This window comes from Haemaphysalis longicornis, unplaced genomic scaffold, assembly GCF_048455015.1.
Source record: "Haemaphysalis longicornis isolate Haplotype H1 unplaced genomic scaffold, Haemaphysalis longicornis Haplotype H1 scaffold_3, whole genome shotgun sequence".
In the NCBI taxonomy this organism is placed as follows: Eukaryota; Metazoa; Arthropoda; class Arachnida; order Ixodida; family Ixodidae; genus Haemaphysalis; species Haemaphysalis longicornis.
Window position 1 is genome coordinate 16,069,974 of NW_027526335.1, and position 21,726 is coordinate 16,091,699.

The 21,726-nt window shown below is 44.7% G+C and overlaps 2 protein-coding genes across 3 annotated transcripts in view; both read left to right on the forward strand.

The window, feature by feature from the left end:
* Positions 1-8,174, forward strand: part of LOC144174023 (cysteine and glycine-rich protein 1-like) — a 53,369-nt gene extending 45,195 nt beyond the window's left edge. Inside the window, exons 5-6 of the mRNA XM_077702424.1 lie at positions 2,479-2,572; positions 2,648-8,174. Coding sequence (XP_077558550.1) covers positions 2,479-2,572; positions 2,648-2,721 — 168 coding nt within the window. The 3' untranslated portion in view covers positions 2,722-8,174. The remainder of the gene's footprint in view (positions 1-2,478; positions 2,573-2,647) is intronic.
* A 6,210-nt stretch (positions 8,175-14,384) lies between these two features.
* LOC144174027 (lysophosphatidylserine lipase ABHD12-like) lies at positions 14,385-21,354 on the forward strand. 2 transcript variants are annotated; one of them, XM_077702429.1, is made up of 2 exons: positions 14,385-14,610; positions 19,533-21,354. In XM_077702429.1, the coding sequence occupies exons 1-2, from the start codon at positions 14,436-14,438 to the stop codon at positions 20,630-20,632; spliced, it is 1,275 nt and encodes a 424-aa protein (XP_077558555.1). In that variant the 5' UTR covers positions 14,385-14,435; the 3' UTR covers positions 20,633-21,354. The 2 variants fall into 2 exon arrangements, with proteins under 2 accessions (XP_077558555.1, XP_077558556.1); XM_077702430.1 differs by having other exon boundaries at positions 14,600-14,737.
* The last annotated feature ends 372 nt before the right edge of the window (positions 21,355-21,726 follow it).

Genomic DNA, 21,726 nt, shown 5'->3' on the forward strand with positions numbered 1-21,726 from the left:
CGAGGTGGGGACATGAGGAAGAGACAAATTCAGATCAACCTGCAAAACTTTCTGCCTTAGCTTCACAAAGCTGTAAGTCGTAGCAAGCAGCACCATTGCTTGTACCACTGATTGTACAATCAGTGGTACAATGAGTGGTACAATCAGTACCACTAATTGACTGAAATGAGTCAACTGGTGCCTCAAGCTATGCAATTATTGCTCATCCCTTCGCGCGGCTGAGTGCCACATTTTTTTATTTGATTATCTCAAAATTAGAATTAACATCAGTTGCCTGTACTTTATTTAACTCAAGCAAACAATGTATGTTGAAGTGACTCTGACATTATCAAATTCTCTTTTCATATTTAAGTCTAGAAAACATGGGTCTTATTATGAGCTCTTGTGGGCAATTTACGCTTATTTTTTATGGAGAAAAATGTTCCAATGTGCTCTTTTCCTCGCACCATCGTTCCCACATATTTAGCAGTGTCTGCTGTGACGACACTAGATAAATTGACTGCAGGGCTGAGCTTAGTGAATGGCTGGGATTTTTAACTTGCACAACGTGTGCATGAAAGAACAAAAAGTCGATGTTACTCGTAATATGAGTGAGAAGCGCGTATTTGAATGCTGAAATAGCATGAAAACACATTTCCAGCTAGTGTGATGGCGTTGCGGTAGTTTGTGTGGTGGCCACAAACAGCCACCACACCATGGTGTTTTCCATTCTGCTGGGAAATACAGATATACAAAGGCTCTAGAGTTCTGCTAAATCATCAAAAAAATGGATTACATGGGTTAAACGGCATAACACAGCCTGACAGACTTGAGGTTTCAAAGAGTTCACTTCAGTGCAAGTTTAAAAATAAGAATAAAGACCGTGTTTTTTACACTTTCTGAAATACAAGCATAATTTTTTGTGTGTTTTAATAAACCTTTCTGATGGAGGTGTGTGAACATTCAGAACTTCAAATACTTTGCAGATAGTGTTTGGATTTGATTCTCAGAGCAGTTTTGCCATTAGAAATTTTCGAGTATCTTTCTGATGGAGGTGTGTGAACATTCAGAACTTCAAATACTTTGCAGATAGTGTTTGCTATTTGATTTGATTCTCAGAGCAGTTTTGCCATTAGAAATTTTCGAGTATCTAAAAATTTGTGATTACAGTCGACTCTTGGTAATTTGCAGTCGCTTAATTGAATTTTCAGTTAATTAGAAGTGATATGCTGGTCCCGGCAATTTTACATGCAATTTAATGGAAGAAATGGCTCCATAAATTGAAGCTACAACTAATTAGATTGCTTAATTGGAAGTTATTTTGAATAAAACACATTGGGGTGACCATCATTTATTAATAGAATTCAAAATTTTCAAGTGCAAAACCACGCCTTTGTTGTGCTCTGATTTCCACGCCATCTCAACTGAGGCAGCGCACAGTTGATAAAGTAGCAGGCCAGTTGATGCTTGCGTTAGTGCACGCATCTGCGTTTTGAGGTCCTCACCCTTCATTGTTACGCACAGTACATGTTCAATTTTTCTTAATATAAAATTCGGTTAATTTGAAGTGTTTTGCATTCCCCGTGGACTTCGTATTAAGAGGAGTCGACTGTAATATTGGCTCTGCCGCACTGCATGCCCCATTGGTTTGGCTTTTTTTGCACGACACTGCAGCTATGCAGTAATGCTTAACACATGTGAGCCTCGCACGACACAAATGTATTCTAACGTTGTTGCTCGTGGGAAACTTATAAACCGAAAAGAAGTTCCCTGTTAATATGGTGGCATGAGTGAGGAATCAAGGGTCGTTGCTTGTTGGCAATGCTTGCACTAAATTGCTGGCCTTACCAGCCAGTAGCATGCCTGGCCTCTTTTCGATGGCTGCAAGGGCGTGTCAAATATACCTCCTGCGTTTGTTCATGGCAATCAATGTACGCTAAATTTTTGCTCCACTGCTTTTAATCTCATTTTTAGTTTTTTGTACTGCTTTCTTATCAAGCAGGAGTACATGAGCACTCAGATCTGTTAAGAAATTATCATTGCCTTTTTTTGTACCCAAAAATATTCGCATTCAAGAATCATTTAGATTCATAGCCACTTTTTGCTATTCGTATTTGATTTGCAGTTCGAAATTTGATATTCGCACGCCTCTAGTTGCTGGAACTGTGGAACATGCCAGGCAAATGTGTTCATTTATACGGCCGTAGTTTTCTTACTGCTGGATTCAATCTTATGATCACAGCCATTTTCTTATTTAATCTTACACCTTCCCTGCAAATGTTCATCAGAGAAGGGAACTTTTACAGTCGAGTGTAGTTCTTAACTTTGGCTCGGTGGTGCAGTAGCCAAGGCCGACAGTGTTGGTGTAAACAGGTTTGTCCCAAATTCCCCTGTGTGGGTGTGTGCGTGCAATGCCACCACCATTCCTGCTCGCTAAACAGGTATTATCAATGTACGGCCCATGATTGCAGCATTCGAACTTTGTTATTTCTTCCCCAGGCATGGCACATTGCCTGCTTCAACTGCCAGGAATGCCACAAGCGGCTGGAGTCCACAATCCTTTGTGAACGGGAGGGAGACATATACTGCAAGAGTGAGTATTGCCATGTGAGAATGGTAGAGCACAAGAATGACAAGCAACTCACTTTTGTTTCTTCTTTCCTTTCAGCTTGCTACGGAAAATACTTTGGCCCAAAGGGATACGGCTTCGGCGTGGGTTCTGGCACCCTGCAGATGTCGTAATTGCTGTAAAGTACCATCTCATTCTGTAGATACTGTACAACAGTTGACCTGGCAGCATATTTGTGGTTGAACCTCTTGTTGAGTCTGTGTAAAGCTTAGCTCTTAGAAAGTGAGGGCCCCTCAAGCCAAGCTTTGGGCTTGTTGTTGCAAAGCACTGTCTTGTTGGTTTCACATCTTTCCCACAGTCAGCGCCTTAGCTGCACGGTGCCTATGAGTGTACCCGTTTGTGGCTGCTTTCTCACTAATTTAAGTAGACGTGGAAAAAAAAGGACTTGTTTTTGTTAAAACCCAGTGAATGACCTTGTAACAGAATTTCTCTATTGAGTGTTTGCCGCGTCCTGTTCAGCTTATACTGTGACCTTCTCGTGATGGCGCTGCGCACATCAGTAAAAGGTTCCCGTAACTTAGTCAAACCCACTTGTTACGGTACCATTTGTAATGCTTTGATGGCTGCAATGGGCAACCATAGCACCATCCTTGGGTCCCGACCTTGGATGCGGGCCCAGTAGAGTGGAGGTTAATAGACTGTTCGCTTTCTTTGAAATACCTAAAAATTTTATGGGGTTCTTGTTCTTTACCTTGTTCAGATTTTCAAATATTATAATTTGTCTCTTCACCTCCATAATCAAGTTCGTGCAATCCCCCCTCCTTTTTCTTGGAAAAATTTCAGTTTGAACGCATGGGCCTGCTGAAAAGAAAAAAAAATGAGGCTAACATGAAAAAGGCAGTGCTTTCCAATGGGCACGCAATGGATGATATTGCTTGTTCTTCCACCACTGAAACACTTAATACTAATACCCTCAAAGGTAGCCCACCCAGAACTGGCGTCAAATCTATTCTCAAAATTTTGGATGCTTAATGTGGGCCAAGGCTGCACCCGGGCTATAAAGGGCATCATAGTGGAGGGCTAGAATTGATTGAGACCACCAAATGTATAATCTATGCCGAGATCTTGACACATGGACATTAGCGTTTCTGGCCCCCCACCAGAAAAACAGTTGCCAGAGCCGGGATAGAACCCAAGTTCTTGGGCTGAGCAGCACACAACGCCTTAGCAGCTAAGCCACAGCGGTGGTGTCCAAAACTGGCATCAAGTCCAGTGAAAAGAGAGGAGTGGGCCATGTTTAGGTGCGCAGCCAAGAATGGTGGTGTGGTGTCAGAACTGGATGAGTTTGTGCCTGTTGTACTGTTTTTACTATAGCACTTGCAGAACCGTGGAAACTGTTCTATAAGAATACATTGTGTAAAGACTCGAAAACAATCCTGTAAAGGCTTGAAAACAATATTGTCCCTTTATTTCCCGCTAGCTGTAACTCAGCCTTATTAAAGGTGCCATGCAGACGAAACACAGGTTTGGTTCATTTGAAAGATTGCCTCGTTAGAATCATACTGACACCACTTCAACGGAAACTTCACCTATATAATTAAGAAAAAAGGGGATGGCCATGCGACTCACTACCTCATTTCCCGCACTGGGACATATGACGTCATATGCACAGCCGTGTGGTTGGCTGAGGCCGGCAAGAACGAACGCAAGTAATGCAGGGCTTATAGGCTTGCAGAGTGAGCTGTTCTTGCTTAAGTATAATGCGTATTCATTTTATGGCAGTAAGAATGGTGGGGTAAACAATGGAAGTTAAGAAAGTACACATAAACATGCAAGTACTATTGTGTACTGCTGTTGGTACTGCGCATACTGTGCTTGTTATAGCTGCACAGCAGTGTGGCACTGGATGGTTGTCTCACATGACACTGGCCGATTGGCGTAAGCAACACTGTCTTAGGTGGCCCTGTTTGTCGAATATATGCCATGTTTCACGAAGCGACTGCTACCTACCGTAACAAAAAACGAGTCAGGTGCAAATACGGTCAAAAACAAAACAAAGACTGACAGCGGTGTGGAGCAGTACTGCGCCATCTAGGAGGATTGACGGTAAACAAGTCGCTCCGCAGGCTGCTGCAAACTCAACAGCGCAATTGAATTTTGCTCGAAGACCTGTTCATGTGGCGTTGATTGATTGTAGGGTTTAACATGCCGACCCGACGCAGGCAATGAGGCGCGCCGTAGTGGAGGGCTCCGGATTAATTTTGACCACCTGGGAATCCGTGCGCCGAAATCTCGTACACACAGGTGTTCTTGCTTTTCGCCTCCATTAGAAAAGTGGCCGCCGTGGCCAGGAATAGAACCTGTGTCCTCGTGCTCAGTTCATGTGACGTCATGGCAGACACCACGAAACACACAATTTGCGGGTGAATCAAAATTTTAGCTTAAATTGGTGAATTTCTCAGTGAATAAAACATCACTTCCTGCTGGACAAACGCTGGGGGCACTTTAAAACACCAAATCTTTCGAATAAAACAAATTTGTATTTTGTCTGCATGGCCCCTTTAAAGCCACTCTGTGTGTGGTTGTGGGCTTCCCCCCTCCACCCCCCCTCCTTGACAGAAAGTTTCGCACTACACTTAGCACTCCATTGACGGTTGTCTCTGCATTGTGTTAAGCACAGCTGTACTGGAACCTTTCACTGCTCGCAGAGTAGATGCTCGCGTTTCCTGGAAATGCAGCATGTAGTTGTATGGCTGGAGTTGGCATTGGGGAGAGGAGGATGGGGGACATAACACGTACTATAAAACACTATTTCCGAACACTTCTTTTTTTGCGATGTGTTTGTGAGGGTGACTAAATATGATTGTACGGGTGTTCAATTCTGACACGCACAATTTTTTTAAGCAAGCATCTTGATTATTTATTTATAGTATGTTATAGCCTCCACATCAATGCATTTAATTAGGATGGGGAGATTTTACTGTCATGAGAGGTTGATAGAGCCGTTGACATTTGTTGTGTGCATATTAGTGTTGTTCAAAGCAAGCCAGGTGATGTGGGTTCTGCTGTATTTCCGACGTGTGCAGCTACAAAGCAGCTCGTCAAGTAGCCAATGTCAGAGTTCATTACGAGCCTGTCTACCTTCTCACTTCGAAGGTTGAAACTGGCCAGCCCAAACGTGTTGTGTTCTGTTTAAAAGACAAAAGTGTTCTTGTCATTGTCTGTGTGCACCTGTTACGGAAATCCACTTTTCAGTGTCAAGAACGAGCAACATGCTCATTTACCTTGAAAAGGATTCAAGCGGTAGCCCCTAAAACACCAGTATTGGTCAGTGACACTGATTGCGTTCATTTCACTGCTGGCATATTTCTTGCGCTCTGAGAAGCAAGCTTGCATCACTCAGGTTGTTCGTGTGCCCTCTTTGCTGGATAAGTGTTGCTCGACAAAGTTAGTGCATATCTGCCTAACTGATGTTACGACCTTGCAAAGCTGCATGTTGTTCAGTGCTCAGCGCATCTGCCACTTTCTCCTCCTGCACAGTCGCCGTTTAAATGTGCACAAAGCTGAGCAGCATTGTTCCAGTGTTTGGCTGCAGGTGGAAACATTCATCAGCAACAGAATGTATCGTGTTAATGTTGCTTCAACAGACCCCAGATATGCATGCTGCACTGGCAAGCCTGTTAGACAGTGTTTGAAGCACCGCCACTGTAAAAAGGCTTCTTTTTTGTCACTTCTGTGTGCCACCTCTGCACACAAATATATATTTTTAAAAAATATTCTCCACTTAGCTCATGTCGATAACTTAATTTCCACACTCGTTTCAAAAAAATATGCTCAGCCTATGGATTCTACATTTGTTCATGGCTCATATTCATCTCCCTTCTGGTTAAAGCTGTCATCCAGTCATATATGTGTACGTGACGAAGGCGCAAAATTATGTAATGTGTTACAACCATGCAAGTCATGCAGAAGCTGTTTTGCACAAGGCTTTATTGAGGATCTGTTACCGCTATGTACAACATTGATGGAGGCACATCAGTACAATATCATAAGCTTTCAAAGCTCATCACATCAGCGCAATGCCCAAAAAATCGAAGGTTGTGAAAATGCGGGTCGGCTGGTCTTTTTTATTGTGGTATGGTGAAACTGCAGTTAAATTCAATGTCCCATACTTTCAGCAAATGCCTAATTAAATTGCCCACTGCATAAGAGAGCAGCCAGTTTTTGGATGCTTTAAAGGGGCCATGCAGACATTGCCTCAAAGATTGCCTCATTAGAATAACACTGATGCCACTTTCAATGCAAGCTTCACTCGGAGAAGCTATATAATTAGGAAAAAGGAGAATGGGCATGTGACCCTTTAGGTCATTTCCTGTACTAGAACCTATGACTTCCTGTAAACAGCTGTGCGATTGTCTGGGGCTGGCAAAAGCAAATGCAAGCTAAACAGGGCTTATAAGCTTGCAGAACAAGCTATTTGTGCTTAAATTTAGTGCAAACAGTAAGAATGGTGGGGCAAACAAGTAAAGTTACGAGCAAATAGGTAAACATAAAAGCACCAGTGCGCACAGCGCACACTTCGACGGCCGAAACTGCACGGGCATCGGGCGCGGTGGGCTTGTCTGACATGACACTGGCTAACTGGCATAAGTGGCATCGCCACTTACGTGACCTTGTTTGTCAAGAAAACTTGAATTTATACAAATGATTACTTTCAACCGCCAAAAAAGTAAGCCAAGTACAATCTGGTCTGAAACAGAGCGAGTGTGGGCAGCAGCCTCTTGTGGAATTGTGGCGCCATCTGTGAAATGACACGGTAAACAAAAAGACATTTTGCCGTCCGCAGCAGCTGTTTAGCGTCTTTCCTGGGTACATCATTGCTGACGTCCCGAAATACACGATTCGGCTAGAGAATTAAAATTTTGGTTTGAAATGTTTAATTTCTCGGTGAATAAAGCATCATTTTCTTCCGGACAAGCGCTAGGGGCACTATGAAACACCAAATCTTTCGAATAAATCAAATTTGTATTTTGTCTGCATGGCCCTTTTAAATATGTGCAGTCTATGTGATGCAGGAATGAGGGGACAGGATTGCTTTCAAAATTTTTGTCTTCAAGATGTAGCAAGAACAAGAAGTGGCATACACTGAGAGCTTCAAGAATTTCGCTACATACCGATCTGCCTCAGCTAAACTGTGGAAGGGTTGACATATGCACATGTAGACTGTCCGTACAAGCAGTGCAAACATTTGACTAGTTCAGTCAGACGCAACATAGTTATATGTTCCCAAAAAATTGAGGCGCCATCCTGACCTACAGTAGTTAATGGCCAGGAGGGGTGTTGAGAATAACATCCTTCATTAACTATATACAAAGTGGTGAAATCATTTCTGCCATTCCTCACTGGGAACATTATTTGATGGGCAGCATTCCCATATTTCATTGTTATACTTACTTTGATGGGCCAATTTACATTATGTATATGACTTTTAGTCGCCACTTATTTTTATAGATTTTATTTTCTAGACCTGAGTAACCGACGGTGTTGTCTATAAGACTTGTATACCCTTTCAATTATAATGTGTGTTGTATCGTTGTATTTACAATAAATCCTTTTTATCCCATCATTTCTGTGCGTTTGTTTTCTATGTCTAGGAAAAGATGTGCTAAGTGGCTATAATCAACTGCTAACAGTGCCACGATACCAGTTTCTTGTGTACATAATTTGTGCTGCGTCTTTCCATCTATTATAGCGTGGCCATTGATTAAAGAAACACTTAAATGAATTTGTGTCTGCATTGTGTAGATTAGCGGAAATCTACAGTTCAGTTCATCTATACCAGGTTCCAGGAGAGACCACAGCATGTGCTGGTCACAGCTCCCGCACCAACTGACAAAGTAATGTCTGCCTGGTGTTTGCATGCCATCTGAGTGGGGGGACACTCCTCTTGAAACAATTTCTATTAATTGTTAAGTAAACTCTGTGAAACTTGTCACTCTTGCTGCTTTTTGTCCACTGATTTCTAATATGACATTACTTTTTAAATCAGTCAATTAGTTCCCCAGATAATTAGAGATAATTAGTCATTTTTGGAGGAACAATAGACAAAACAGTGTTGGTCATAAAACTACAATCTTTGCATTTTTTGATGCACCCCTTGGAACTAATTTTACAGCTCATTAAACTTGGGTATTTGAAATGGGCATTCGTAATGGTTCCTTGCCACTGGTTCCACCAAGGTATAATGAGCTGTAAAATTAGCTCCAAGGGGTGCATCAAAAAACTGATTCTCTTATTGCACTCACTAGGGTTCATAGCATTTTAAAATGCAAAGATTACAGTATTATGACTAACCCTGTTTTGTCTATTGTTCCACCAAAAATGACTAATTATCTGTAATTATCTTGGTAACTAATTTACTGACTCAAAAAATAATGCCATATTTGAAATAAGCGGGGGGGAAAGCAGCAAGACTGACAAGTTTCACGGAGTTTACATAGAAATTAAAGGAAGCTGTTTTAAGAGCAGTGTCCCCGCTTTAGAATGTTGATTTTCGCCTGATAGATCGGTTATCGTAGACTATTGTTTGTTCTTGCAAGGGTTGTACAGTTAAACATCTTGGCAATACACCAAATTTAGCCCAGGTAATTTGCCAGGGTGTTGTCATAGCCAACGCAGCTTCCCAGTATTTGGTGTGGACTTTTACATTTCCACCTCCACTACAAGGTAAGCCTCCCATCCCCCAACTTAAAGGAGCACTGACACCAATTTTCGGCGTTAATATTATTGCACAGTTCGCTTCCTTCACTCAACAGAGTACCCTGGCTGAAATATGAGCGGCCTGCGACGCGAAGAACATAGTTTAATTGGATCTCATTTATCGCGCCGACGGAGCAGCGCGCGGAGCGGCACTCAGCGAATGGACATCAGCGTGACATCATCCCGGGAAAGCCAAAAGAAGTGACGCGGAAGCGCTCGTCAAAAACTCGTTACGTCACTTCACGCGCGCGGGCCCACGAGCGGCGAGCGGAACACCCTCTCAAGCGGGCGCCGGTGATGTCCGCACAAAGCGGTGAGGTCAGTCAGGGATTCTGTCATATGCGCCGTTCGGGATGAAAGCGCGGGAATTTGAAACAAACGATTTTCAGGCCGTTCAATATAAATAACTATCGCGCGCTGAAGTATTTGAAGTGCTGTTTCAGGTTCGCCAGGCCATTAAGCATCGATAAAAGCAATAAAAGTGTAACATAAAATCTTCGTGTCAGTGCTCCTTTAACAATTACTGTAGCAGACCAGAGTACTTGTACTACACAACTGGTAATGCTCAATCCCTGGGAGTGAAATAGTGAGGCATTGCCACTAGTAAAAACATGGGATAGTTTGCCAGATGGTTAACCACATGGTCGAAATAAGTGAGAAGAGGTAGTTTGATACCGTCTTTCCTGCCTGCTACATTTCACAAACCACATCCGATCCACTTTTTTTTCTCTTTTTTGCAATACTTGGCTAGGTGTTGTGGCTTGAAGTGTAGTAGTGTTGCCGTTTTTTCTTTTTCTTGAGGTGCAACCCAAGCAATAATTTCAATTAATTGAACAGTACTGCAGGCCAATATGCTAGCCCATGCAGAAGGGGCAGTATGTAACGAGGAAAGTGTAAACACCGCCTGCTATAACAACACTAAATTCTAGCCTAGGTACAAGTGCAACAAAATTCCCGCGCCTTCCCGCGAGGGGAACACGAGTAAATGCAGAGCATTGGGGCCTCAGTACTGATTGAAGGCAGTGTTGCTTCCATCGCTTCTTCCGTGATGCTGAGTAGCAGACACGAGTAAACGTGGGCACGAGCGTCAACCAAGGAAGGAAGGAGCAACGCAGTGACTGAAACACGAGCGACCGCTAGCCGCTATATTTGCAGCGCGCGCAGTAGAGGGAGAGCAGTACGGGGGGGGGGAGAGCGAGCATGCGCAAGCAGCGCGCGCCCTTCCACGCCCCACCACGCTGCTATCACGGACCTGTTACGCCGAGACCGCGACGGAGCGAACGGGCTGACTACGACGCATGTGCGCGCCAGCTGCTGTTGAGAGAGAGGAGGGAAGGAGAGGCACACCTGCTGCGGACGCGGAACTGTTGACACCGTCCGACGCAGGAACAGGCGAGGCTAAGAAATGCTCTGCATTTAAAAAAGCAGCACAGATGACATTGCAGTAAGGGAAAAGCACCTTGCCCCAACAACAGAGCAATAACACCACAAAAAGGCAAAAAATTTTCACACAAAGTGAAAGCAATCGCGACACCGGTATACATTATGCCCATTCATGAGACACAGTCTTCTAAATCTTGTGTGAGGTCCCCTGGTTGTGAAACTGTAAGGAGAGAAAATTTCACTCTTTAACAGTGCACGCAAAAACTATTCATGTAAAATTTTGTTCTAGAAGATGCTGCCATAAAAAAAGGGGCTGTGTCTGTCCTTTTTTTTTTTTTTTTTTTTTCGTGCACCAAGAAGAGTTGGAAAATGAGGCAGTTGGACTCCGATTCTCCCATTTTTGATTCTGTGTAAAAACAAGATGACAAATTTTGTGCCTGCATTATACTGAAGCAACTATGCTTACTGATCGTGCACAAAGTCTTGCTGTATTCCCCATAAACATTAAGAGCAAGAAATATCCGTGGAGGTGTTTGGCTTGTGTTAAACATAAGTCCCATACCAAAGCTGGCTACTGGGGTGTGTCTTGCATAGTAGTTAGGGCCTTATGTTCTTGCATATGCAGCTCATTTTGTATCTCTCAATGTGGCTATGCTAAACGTTTTATGTTATGGAAAATTGCCGCTGTAGGATTTGAATACATGTGTCTGATTGGCTGAAATAGACGGGTCTTTCCTAGTTTCAAAAATAATGTTAGGGTATACCCAGGTATGCTGTCAAGAATGGACTTGTCTGTGCAGTGCAGTGTATTAAAGGGAGTTCTGGTCACTTGCAGTAAAGAGATTGTTACTGTAACTGAAATTCCTTTACTGTAAAAAAAAGAAAAGAGAGACTGCTCTGCTTAGCTGTGTTGTGCAGTGAGCTTACCAAACATTTAAATCGTTCGCACTGACACAGGCAGAAGTAATTTTCTTTATAAGATTGAAGATAAATTTCTTGGCCACTTTCAACATTTTCGTACTGTGATATTTTTCGGTAAAAAAGGAGAAATTCAATGCACCTGTTCTCAGGGTACGTGCTATTTGAACAATGTTCATCGCTGCAGCTGTAAATTCTGGAAACTGTCCTTTTAGATAACATGCTGCAGCTGCCACTTGTCAGATTCGTCCATTGAATTCGTCCTCCCTATGGCTGATGAGGGTAACCATGAAAGCTGACTTGAGCTGGGTACTTTGTCAACTCTGCTAATGCCATTTGTCCATCCTTGGTGAGATGTTCAATTAGTTTACATAGCCTAAATTATTTCATTTCTAGTTTCTTGTACAATGTTTTTCTGGTATTCATTTTTCTGTACAGTTTGCTGGGTGTCAAAGGCACTCAGAATGAAGTAACGTAAAATAGCATAGAATTACGTACACCACAGCTGGGTGGCTATTTCCAAGGCTAGTGCTGTCTTTCTTATGAGGCAAAACTGAAATGACAAATTTTCAGACCTCTGTTCTCAGCAGAGTTTTAAAACTCATTGCTTTAAATAAAAGAATCTTGGTTCATATTTAAACCACCAACCTCATTTAATTTTTACTATCCAGTTTAATGCAACGTTGAGTGGCAGAGTGAGTGTTTAGTTGGTTTAGTTTGCCATTATACACACCAGGAAAGTTGGCACTGCGATAGAGCGACACCAAGGTGTGTTATGAAGGAAAGTGGCTACTTTGCGGATTTCTGTGGGAAGTGCCCTACGGAAGCTGCCAAGATAGCCATCCAACTACATGCGCTCTGCCAACATATTGTACGCTATCTAGGTGGCTAAAACGCGAGAAAATGCTAATTCCCTTTGCTCGTGAATTGAAAAGGTCATCCAGGGGATGGAGTCATATATCTGCAGGTTCAGTACTTTATTTTGCCGAAGAGGTGATCGGGTAGGGTACATGGCGCGGGCCACAGCCAACATTTTTTTCAGGGGGAGTTTGGGGGGAGAAGGGAGCAGTTTGCACAAATGAACATTAGCACACGCTCACGTGCTGCCTGAAAAAGATTCCGAAGGAGGAGGTGGGGGGATCGAGTTCGAACCCCCAAAACTCCCGTTTTTGGGTCCATAGGTAGCGGCAGATGGGTGCAACCACAAGCCTGCAGGTGGCTGGCACAACAGGTTATGTACTCTTCATTTTGCAGGGCAAGCCCATAGATGCCAGCTCAAGTACGTATCTTTTGAATAGCGAGTTTGTCTGCTTTGTGCAAAATATAGTTTCATTGTTAACTTCTGTTTACTTCGTACAAAATAGTTTCATTGTTGGCTTCGTTTGCTTTGTCTGACCGAAAAAGGAACATGTAGCAGCATGGGCGTCCGGAAGGGGGGGCAAGGGGGGGCAACTGCCCCCCTTTGGAAATTCAGATATTTTTATGCACTACAAAAAAGCTGCACAGCTTGGTTGACCCATAATTAAAACTTTGCTCTGAAGGACGGAAGAGAGGAGAGAACGACACCGACGTTTTCTCCTTTGTCCCGTCCTTTAGCGCAAAGTTTTTTTTAAATTATGCACGTGAACCGACTAGCGCAACAATCCATGTGCACACTATTCAAATGATTAGCACACTCAGGTCCCGCGTATCCGTATGGAACGCCCTTCAGGACTGCGGTCAACATTGCACTTTATACACTGACTAACATTGTCGGTCATATGACGGCAGTGAAACAGACTGCCTGTGCTGGCTATTGAAGATAGCGAACAATTCTGAAAGGTGTGACGTTTTTTTTTTTTTTTTCTAAACTCTAAATTTATGCAGTCTTACCGCAAGAACTTCAGTTTTCGCACAAAGTTGCAGCTATATCTAGTAAAAAATCTTCACCGCTACACCTAGTAGGGAGAGTGTAACATCCTCCCGTGCCGTCCCATCACCTTGTACACCCTTTCCTTCAAAATTGCGAAATGTCGGCACCACCCAAGCCCTGAAACAAAACCTATAAATCAGCCCCTCAAAACGCTTGTACGTCTTTACTGCATTGAAAGCCAGGGAGGCGAGTAGTATCTTTATTGCGTGAGCCATTTCAACAGACTTCATCACGCATATCATCTCGCAATTTGCGCAGAAAAACCCGAGGCGTCTGCAGCTGCTATTCAAGGAAGATTGACGGAGTGCAGTTCTATGTGTGTGAATGTATTGTACTGTTTGCTGGTGATCAGTGGGCGTGAGTCGAGAACCCTCACGCAGCGAGACTGGCCACTCTTCTTTACAACTTTACAAAGTGACAGTAACTTTTCGCATTTTTTTAAACTTTATTTCTTTGTTCGGTAATAAAATCCAATGTATATCCTCCAAGTCTGGTTCTAATTCGCATTTTGTACTTTTTGTAACCACAAATAGCGCCTTTTTAGTGCTGTCCAACCGTACCTCCCCCCCCCCTCCCCCCCCCCCCCCGCTTATGGATGCCCCCCCTTGCAAAAAGTTCTGCGGACGCCCTTGTGTAGCAGTGATAACGCGACACAGTTAGGGGTGAGGGAAACATGTTGGGGGGAAGAGATAGAGGGACCCTGCGAAGGTGCGCAGCAGCAATTAGTATTTCTTTCTCTATGGTAGTTACTGTTCATTTCAAGGGAGAGAGAAAAGGCGGCTGAGTGACAGTGACTGGTGTAATGTCAGGTGGGAACCGTCAGCGTACGTCCCGGCGATCGAAGTGGCCAAGCTGCCAGCCCGCGCCGCGACCTCTTCCCCGTTAGGGGCCGCCTGGGCGGGAGAGGGTAGCAGGATGAGGCGGGGGGGGAGGATGACAGCGGCGGCAGCGGCACGGCTGCTGGCATGGCATAATCGCTCGCGAGGACGGTCCGCTGCGGTGACCGCAATCAAACCAAGCAAACGCAGCGGCTCGTGTGTCGCATTGGGACTGGGCCCGCCCGCATGGAGGTCATTTGCCTGGTACAAAGGTGAGCAGAAAAGCGACAGCTGGCTGGGCCGATGCCAGTCTTTACTGATTGTCGTCGCGGTCGCATCACTGCGAGCCAAACACCGCTGTGCTCTGTCGTCGTTTTTGTCGGCCCCTCGAGATGAGCGGTAGGTCGCTAACGGTTCATCCTTTCGCTCAAGTGTACATACCTCTCCACTTGCATGTCGTAGCTGTTTGTTTCCGCAGCGCTGGGGCCGAGTTCTGTGAATCTGTGGCCGTCATTTTGAAATGTGCATGTTTTCCTTGGTTCGGGATACCTGCGGTGAGCATGAGGAAGACTGAATAAAAAAAATAGAGCGCTCCTCCTTTGAGGAAGGAAAACGACGGCCGCGCGCAACAAACGCGCGAAATGTAAACAGGCCGCGATGTGATATGGTAAGACTTCATTTATTTGTAATTCTGGACTGGTCAGCTCTGCTCCAAAGTAGCTTCGTATTTTATTGCGAGAGCAGTTTTGGAGACAATACGTCGTGATATTTCTTTTTTTTCTGAAGTTTAGCCGTGATTAATTGTGGTGTTGATCGAGGGCCGCTTTCGCCGACGTCTTATCTTCGCTCTTTTTTTTTTTTTTCTTCTTTCTGGTAAACGCTCATTCGGCTCCCCCTCGGGCAGCTTGGTAACAGTGGCGGAAGATCTGAGGCCTAAAATTAAATGGAAAACAACCAGGAAAAAAAAAAACGGTTGAACTGACGCACTCAAGTTACTATTTACTTGCGAAGAATTCGTACGCACGTCTGGGAATACTTTTTTTTTCTTGTTGGTCTAAACCTCATGTTTTGTACATGTTTTTTTTTTCGCAGTAATGTTGACATCAATTTGGTCTTAATGGACACAAGTACGATTAATTTAGTGTGTGGACTTGTGTCTGTCATGTTTTGCCAATTTTGCACAAGTAGTGCCCTTCTGTGCATGTTTTCTTCCACGACTGAGTGAATGGTCCATGCAGTCGATTTCTCTGCCAAGTGCGTTGCCTTAAAGTCCCCCGTTGGTAGTAATGTCTTCTCCTTTCCCCTCTGAGACTGCTTTGTATGTAGTACAAATTTTCTTAGCGCAGCGCCAGCCGCGACATACACGCACAACTCTGAGTCGGTCCCGCCGCGCCGACCGCCTTCAGCGCCAGTGAACGCAACTTAGCAAAAAACGTTTGTTATAACGTTTTTTGCGCGTATATGTACTACATAGTGCAACAAAGTCATGAAAAGTGTTATAGAGTCGGGGGAAGCCTCCAAATAAAACGGGGCACTGATAAAATGTTGTCGCCTCGCTGCCGAGCCGTGGGCTAGCAAAACTGGGAAGCATCTGTTGAAGGCTTTGCATTCTCCCGCGGATTTTTTTTCTCTGTTTTTTTTCTCGCAGATACCGAGCATGGTTACTGAATCTTGAAAGGCCCACATTAAGCGATAGGATAACATGCTGCCGTGGTGTACGATCAGCTTGTTAGTAGGCTGGTTATAGGCGGTCAATACACATAATTGCTCTCTGAATTTGGTAACAAAGAGGGCCCCAAGCACAGTTATAGCATTGTAGCTTGATCACCCAGCGGTTCTACTCTGCTTCATCTAATATTCCACGTGCTTATACCGCCGAATTAAATACATATAACCACATATGGGGCGCGGACACTTATAGGCGTTAATGTTCCCAAATGTTTCGCGAACATTTGGATAGCATAAAAGCACCGCCTCTTCTTGCAAAAGAAACAATGAGATTGTTGTCTAAGCCACTGAAAAGGAAAAAAAAATTGAGCTAAGACGTGCCGCAATCAAAGTTGGAACAATTTGTACACGGGAAAAAAAATTTCGCGTTCGGGGAGGAGGAGGAGGAGGACAAACCTTATTTATCCCATCCGCTGTGATTGCGGTCACTCCGGACCAGTGAGGGGTATACTCAGGGAACTAAATTTTTTCTCCCGTGACTTTTGTTGCAAAAGTGTTGACGGTAATAAAAGCGCTACTATTCCTTCCTAACGGAGGTCCCCGGCCGAACCCGTTGTCGTGGAGAGAAAACAAAAGTACCCGAATATGAATATTCCGTAATTTATTCCGATACGCCTATTAGATGTTCTGCTTACCCCTCCTCATCCCATCCCTGCTTAAAGGAATTTCTTGTGATAGCCTTCTCGTGATGAGTTTCTTTTTGGGGGGGCGTGTTTACTTATATGCAACTAACGTACTGGGCTACAACTGGAAGCCCAAAAGTTTCTCGGCGAAGCGGGCACTTATTAACGTCCGCACTTTCGCTATACCCCAACAAACATGAATTTCATACTGTTACATGTATGGAGCATCACATTCGGATCAAAGACCTATATGTAACTCCCGTGTGGTCCAGTTAGTAGTTATGCAGTCGCATGCAAGTGCACTCACATGGATGGAATACCCCGCACGGAAACATCGCGCAACGTCTGATATATTTGCAGACAAAGCCTCCTCTTTTGTAGAGCCAACAATATAAATTACGTTTTCTTTTGAAGCGAAACCTGCTGAGCTTGAGAAAGGTTTGCCCCGCAGGCAGGCTGTACGAGCGTTTCTCTTCTGAGAATCACGCCTATGCGGCTTTATATACCTTCTCATACGCGAGTTCAACCGAATAAATCCTTCTCCATTCACATGCACTATGTGGCAGGATTACTTTACAATCTCTTATTTCGTTTTAAGCTAAAAAGGGGCGACTAATATGCGTAATCCGCGCTGCAAAAAGAAGAGCGCCCCCGAGCCAGCAGCGTACCGGCTTGCGGGGACCGACCCAGTGTTGCGCATACTGCCGAAGGGGGCGCTGGGTGTCGCGGGCTCCGTGTCGCCCTCTGGGCGCTGTCCGGAGCCTATATCCATGGTGAATGCTGCAACACCAAAAGCTTGTTGCTTGAACCACCCGCTTATTCGCACTGCAATTTGTCACAAAGGCCGCATTTTAGGTCTATTCAGTTTAAAAACAGCTGAAGTTAGAGTTTTGCACACTAAGGCTGCATTTAGGTTGAGCAATAATAACCTGGGAATAATAACATGTGGTGAAAACGTGAACACTTTTTGCATCTCTATAAAAAAACACCATCCACGGGTTTGTGAAATCCTTATTCTTATGCTGAGCAGCACAGATGGTTTAAAAACGTCAACGATAGCACTTACCTTTGTTACTTTGCTAATAAAAAAGAGTTTCCGTCTGTGAGGGAAAGGATCACCAGAAAAAACTGCTGGTGTCCATGCATTACAAAAAAAAAAAAAAAAAACAGTTGGCCTGGTAAATGTTGGACTAGTAGATGACTAGTTTCGATTCAATCGCAAAACAACCACATAACTGCCATCGCCTGTCTCGTCTCTTGGTATGATGAATTCTAAGATCTCCTATGAAATAGTTGCCTTAATATTTTGACTGCGAAGCAAGCCATTTTCATGCACATGTTCGTATGAAAAATCTTGGGGCTAACTTTAGTGAGTTGCTATACAGTAGCCAAGCATTTTTTAGACTCCAAATATTCGGACTTGCTGGATATTCCAGACTTTTCCGAGGAACCCCCAGTTGGCCCATAGGAGTAATGACTGGCAGATTTTTTTTGGAGTGCTCTTTTATTTGGACTATTTTTCGTTCCCCTCCAGGTCCGAAAAATCGGTCAGCTACTGTAGTTGAGTTTTGTTAAGAGACTGCAAAAAACAGTTTGGATCTTTAGAGAAGGGCAGTGGCACTACTGTTGGTTTTGGCAGCTAGCAGCACTGAGCCTAGTTCTGCAGCCAGTTTTTTCTTGGCTAGAAATGTGCTGTACAGGACAGCTCTAGAGTACAGTGGTGAGCTCGGTTAGGGTGAACACGGTAGTGAGTTGCCTACCAAAGCAGCGTATTGTGGCCTGCGCGAAGCATTGCGCATCGCACTCGTGTTTTGCTATGTTGCACGTCGTCTGCTAATGGTGTCTTGCTTTAAACCTAAATTCCTCTATCCTTGTATGAACATGCCTAATAAGCATCACAAAGGTGCTTTTCCACCGTAAATTGGGTCGAGGTTGTACTAGTGCCCGAGCTCACTTTAAGCTCTCAATTTATTTCTGATGAACATTGTGCTTATGCGTTCCTTCAGTTTCCATGGCAATCACTTACAGACAATAAAGTGCTGTTAAAATGAGCGCCATCTTCTGCTTGAAGCAAGCTAGCGAGTTGCGATGTGATGAACCGATTGCATTGCATCAAGCTAATGAAGGAATAACCGCTCCCTCAGAAACATTTTTCTTGCGGATTCCAGTTTGCAGTTATTTATACAGCGGCCGATCGCTCCACCGCTACAAGCATGATAAAGTTAGCAGACGACATTCAGACGCTCCGATGACGCGATGTGCGCGCCGAAGGCATACCCTTGCTCGACAGCACATGCTTGCTGCTTCGCGCATCCCACGGTAGGCTGCGGTGATGGTACCAGCGGCCGCGCGCTCCCGTGTTCACCGTAGGCACGCTCACCACTGTACTCTACTTAGAGCTTAAGTTTTTTGGCAGCTTCTGCCACCACCTTCTTGTCTTCCTTAGTCTCACATTGTCGTTGCAACGGGCAATAAGTTCATTTAACAAAAGTGGAAGAACCCCATGATGCCTAGCAGGTATTCTTTTAAAGCAACACGGAGAATCAGGTGAAAATATTATTTGTGCAGACTGCGAAGCAGTTGACTGAGATGCAAAATGTTCTTAAGCTGTGCACTGCATGTTGCTGCCTGTGGAGGTCGAAAAGCTTCGAAAAGCCGTAAATGATAGTTACTAGGAGTCCTGACACGTTGATGTCATTGTCTGGTGTGATCGTTGTGAGTGCAATTGATTGAAAGAAGGTTTGGTTTGTGTCAGTACAGTAGTGTTGCCTGGTGCAAACTCCAATGAAAACAAATTGCACTAAGCTGCACTTGATGATTCCATAATGCTGTGTTCATTTCAGGTGACAAGGAAAGCCCCACTATGCTGAGGCAGCGCATCCTCCACCAGACGTCCTCTGCGCTGGAAAGTAGCGCCCAAGTAAGCCGCAAGCCGGCCTACTTTCCCAAAAGCAAAGGCGGAAGATCCTGGATACGCGTTCTGGGATTCGTTTTCTTCCTTGTTTACGGTGCCTTTCCTGCGGCCTTCTACTTCTCCGGCTGGTTCCGGAGGTTCATGGTGTTTGGCCACTATTTTAACTGGCCCCCGCTCATAAACTTCAATGACACTCACGGCTACGAACTGCCCTACACGCGCACATTTTTTCTCGAGTCGACAGACGGGGTCATGCTTGGGACCTGGCACGTCATGCCAAAGAGCCAGTGGGGGCGTTGCGTAACCGGGGTCAAGGAGGAATCGGAATTCGAGGACGACAGGCCCGTCATAATCTACTACCACGGCCATGCTGAAACACGTGCCGCCGACTACCGAGTCCAGCTCTACAAGAGGCTCTCGGAGAGCGAAGTCGATGCCCATGTCGTCACTTTCGACTATCGAGGGTTTGGCGACTCCACAAACGTCATGCCCAACCGGAGCGGCGTAATTCAAGACTCACTCTCAGTCTACAACTGGGTCAAGAAGAAAGTGCCAAAGTCCAGAATCATAGTCTGGGGCCATTCCTTGGGCACGGGCATCGCGATGCAGCTTGCCGAGATTTTCACCGAGACTGACGACAACCCCGCAGCAGTGGTCCTTGAAGCGCCGTTCAACAGCCTGGCGGAAGCTGCCTTGCGATGGCCGCTGGGAGCGCCCTTCCGTTACCTGCCCGTGTTGCACAGGCTTGCTGAACCGTTGCAAAATGACGACACCGACTTTGAGTCTGAGCGAAGGGCAGCAAAGCTGAGTGTCCCTGTTCTAGTCATGCACTCCAAGGACGACCCCCTTATTCCGTACGAACTCTGTCAGAAGTTGCTTGCACGGCTGCGAGCAGATAGGCCAGCTGGCCTACCAGCTCCAGTGTTCTATGAGGTTGACAACACTGTGGGCCCCGGACACCGCAGGATCTACAAGGACCCCAAATTCACCTCGGTCGTTTATGGTTTCATACAAAGCCTTGAAACTTAATCCTTGTGGCACCTGTGCTCTTGCTATTGTTAAAAGCTACTTGCCACAAACTTTTTCACGATCAACTGCTTCCAGTGCTATGTTCATTTCAGTCCACTGGTTGCTCCAGCCTCCATTTCGAGTACCACGTGCAAGCTTTATTGCTAGCATTTATTCCAAACCTTTCATATAATTTGTGGCATGTTCAGTGAAACCTAATGATGTGAAATTTAAAATGACATGGTAGGGTCACCACCATGCCGTGTTGAAAACCAATTGTTAACGAAATAAATTTGTTCGCAGTGAAATGTTCTCACAGAGCAAAATTGAATGCAAGTGATTGGAAGAATGTGCGAAAAAAAGTTTTTGGTAAATGGCACATTGTTTCGATCAAAATCTCAATTAAAACTGCATGTGCGTGTCATGCCAGACAATGGCTTAGAAGCTCGGTTTTCCAGTTTTGGGTGATGCCAAACACAATCTTAAAGGGTCAGGATGGCTCTTACTGAATAGCTGATGCTCTTTTTCTCATGGACCAAAAGTGTAAACATCACTCTGCCACACGCAGCTTTTCGTGGCTATCTTTGTAGATATGGGGGGGGGCATAAAGCATGGATTCTTTAGACCAAAGATTTTGCATGCTTGTGATTGTGCACATTTCCTGTTCTACACAAATCATGCTGTGCCTGGTGCACCTTTGCAATGTCTTGTGTTTATTGGCATTAAACAGCGTCTCCTCCGTTGCCTGTCTGTCCTCATCAGAAACAATGTGTAATAGTGCGCCTGCTTGACCACTGTGGACGCAGCGATGCTATTCCCAATGTTTTGTGTCACATGTGCTAAACTTAGGTGCACTGCTCCTCAGAATCTACCGTCAGTTGCCACTGCAAGAATAGAACTCCAGTTTAGGGGAAATCCCAGAGTTTGTATAAGTGTGTGCAAAGGGAAAGAAGTTTCTGAAATTTACTTGAAATGCAGCCAAACTACAACAACGTGTAGCCATAGCCGTATGGCTATGTGTTGCAAACAGCTAGCTTCCTGGTTAGCTCAGTTTGGTAGAGCAACTGCCCTAGATAGGTGATGGTCCCTGGTTCAAGTCCTCGACCAGGGCAAAT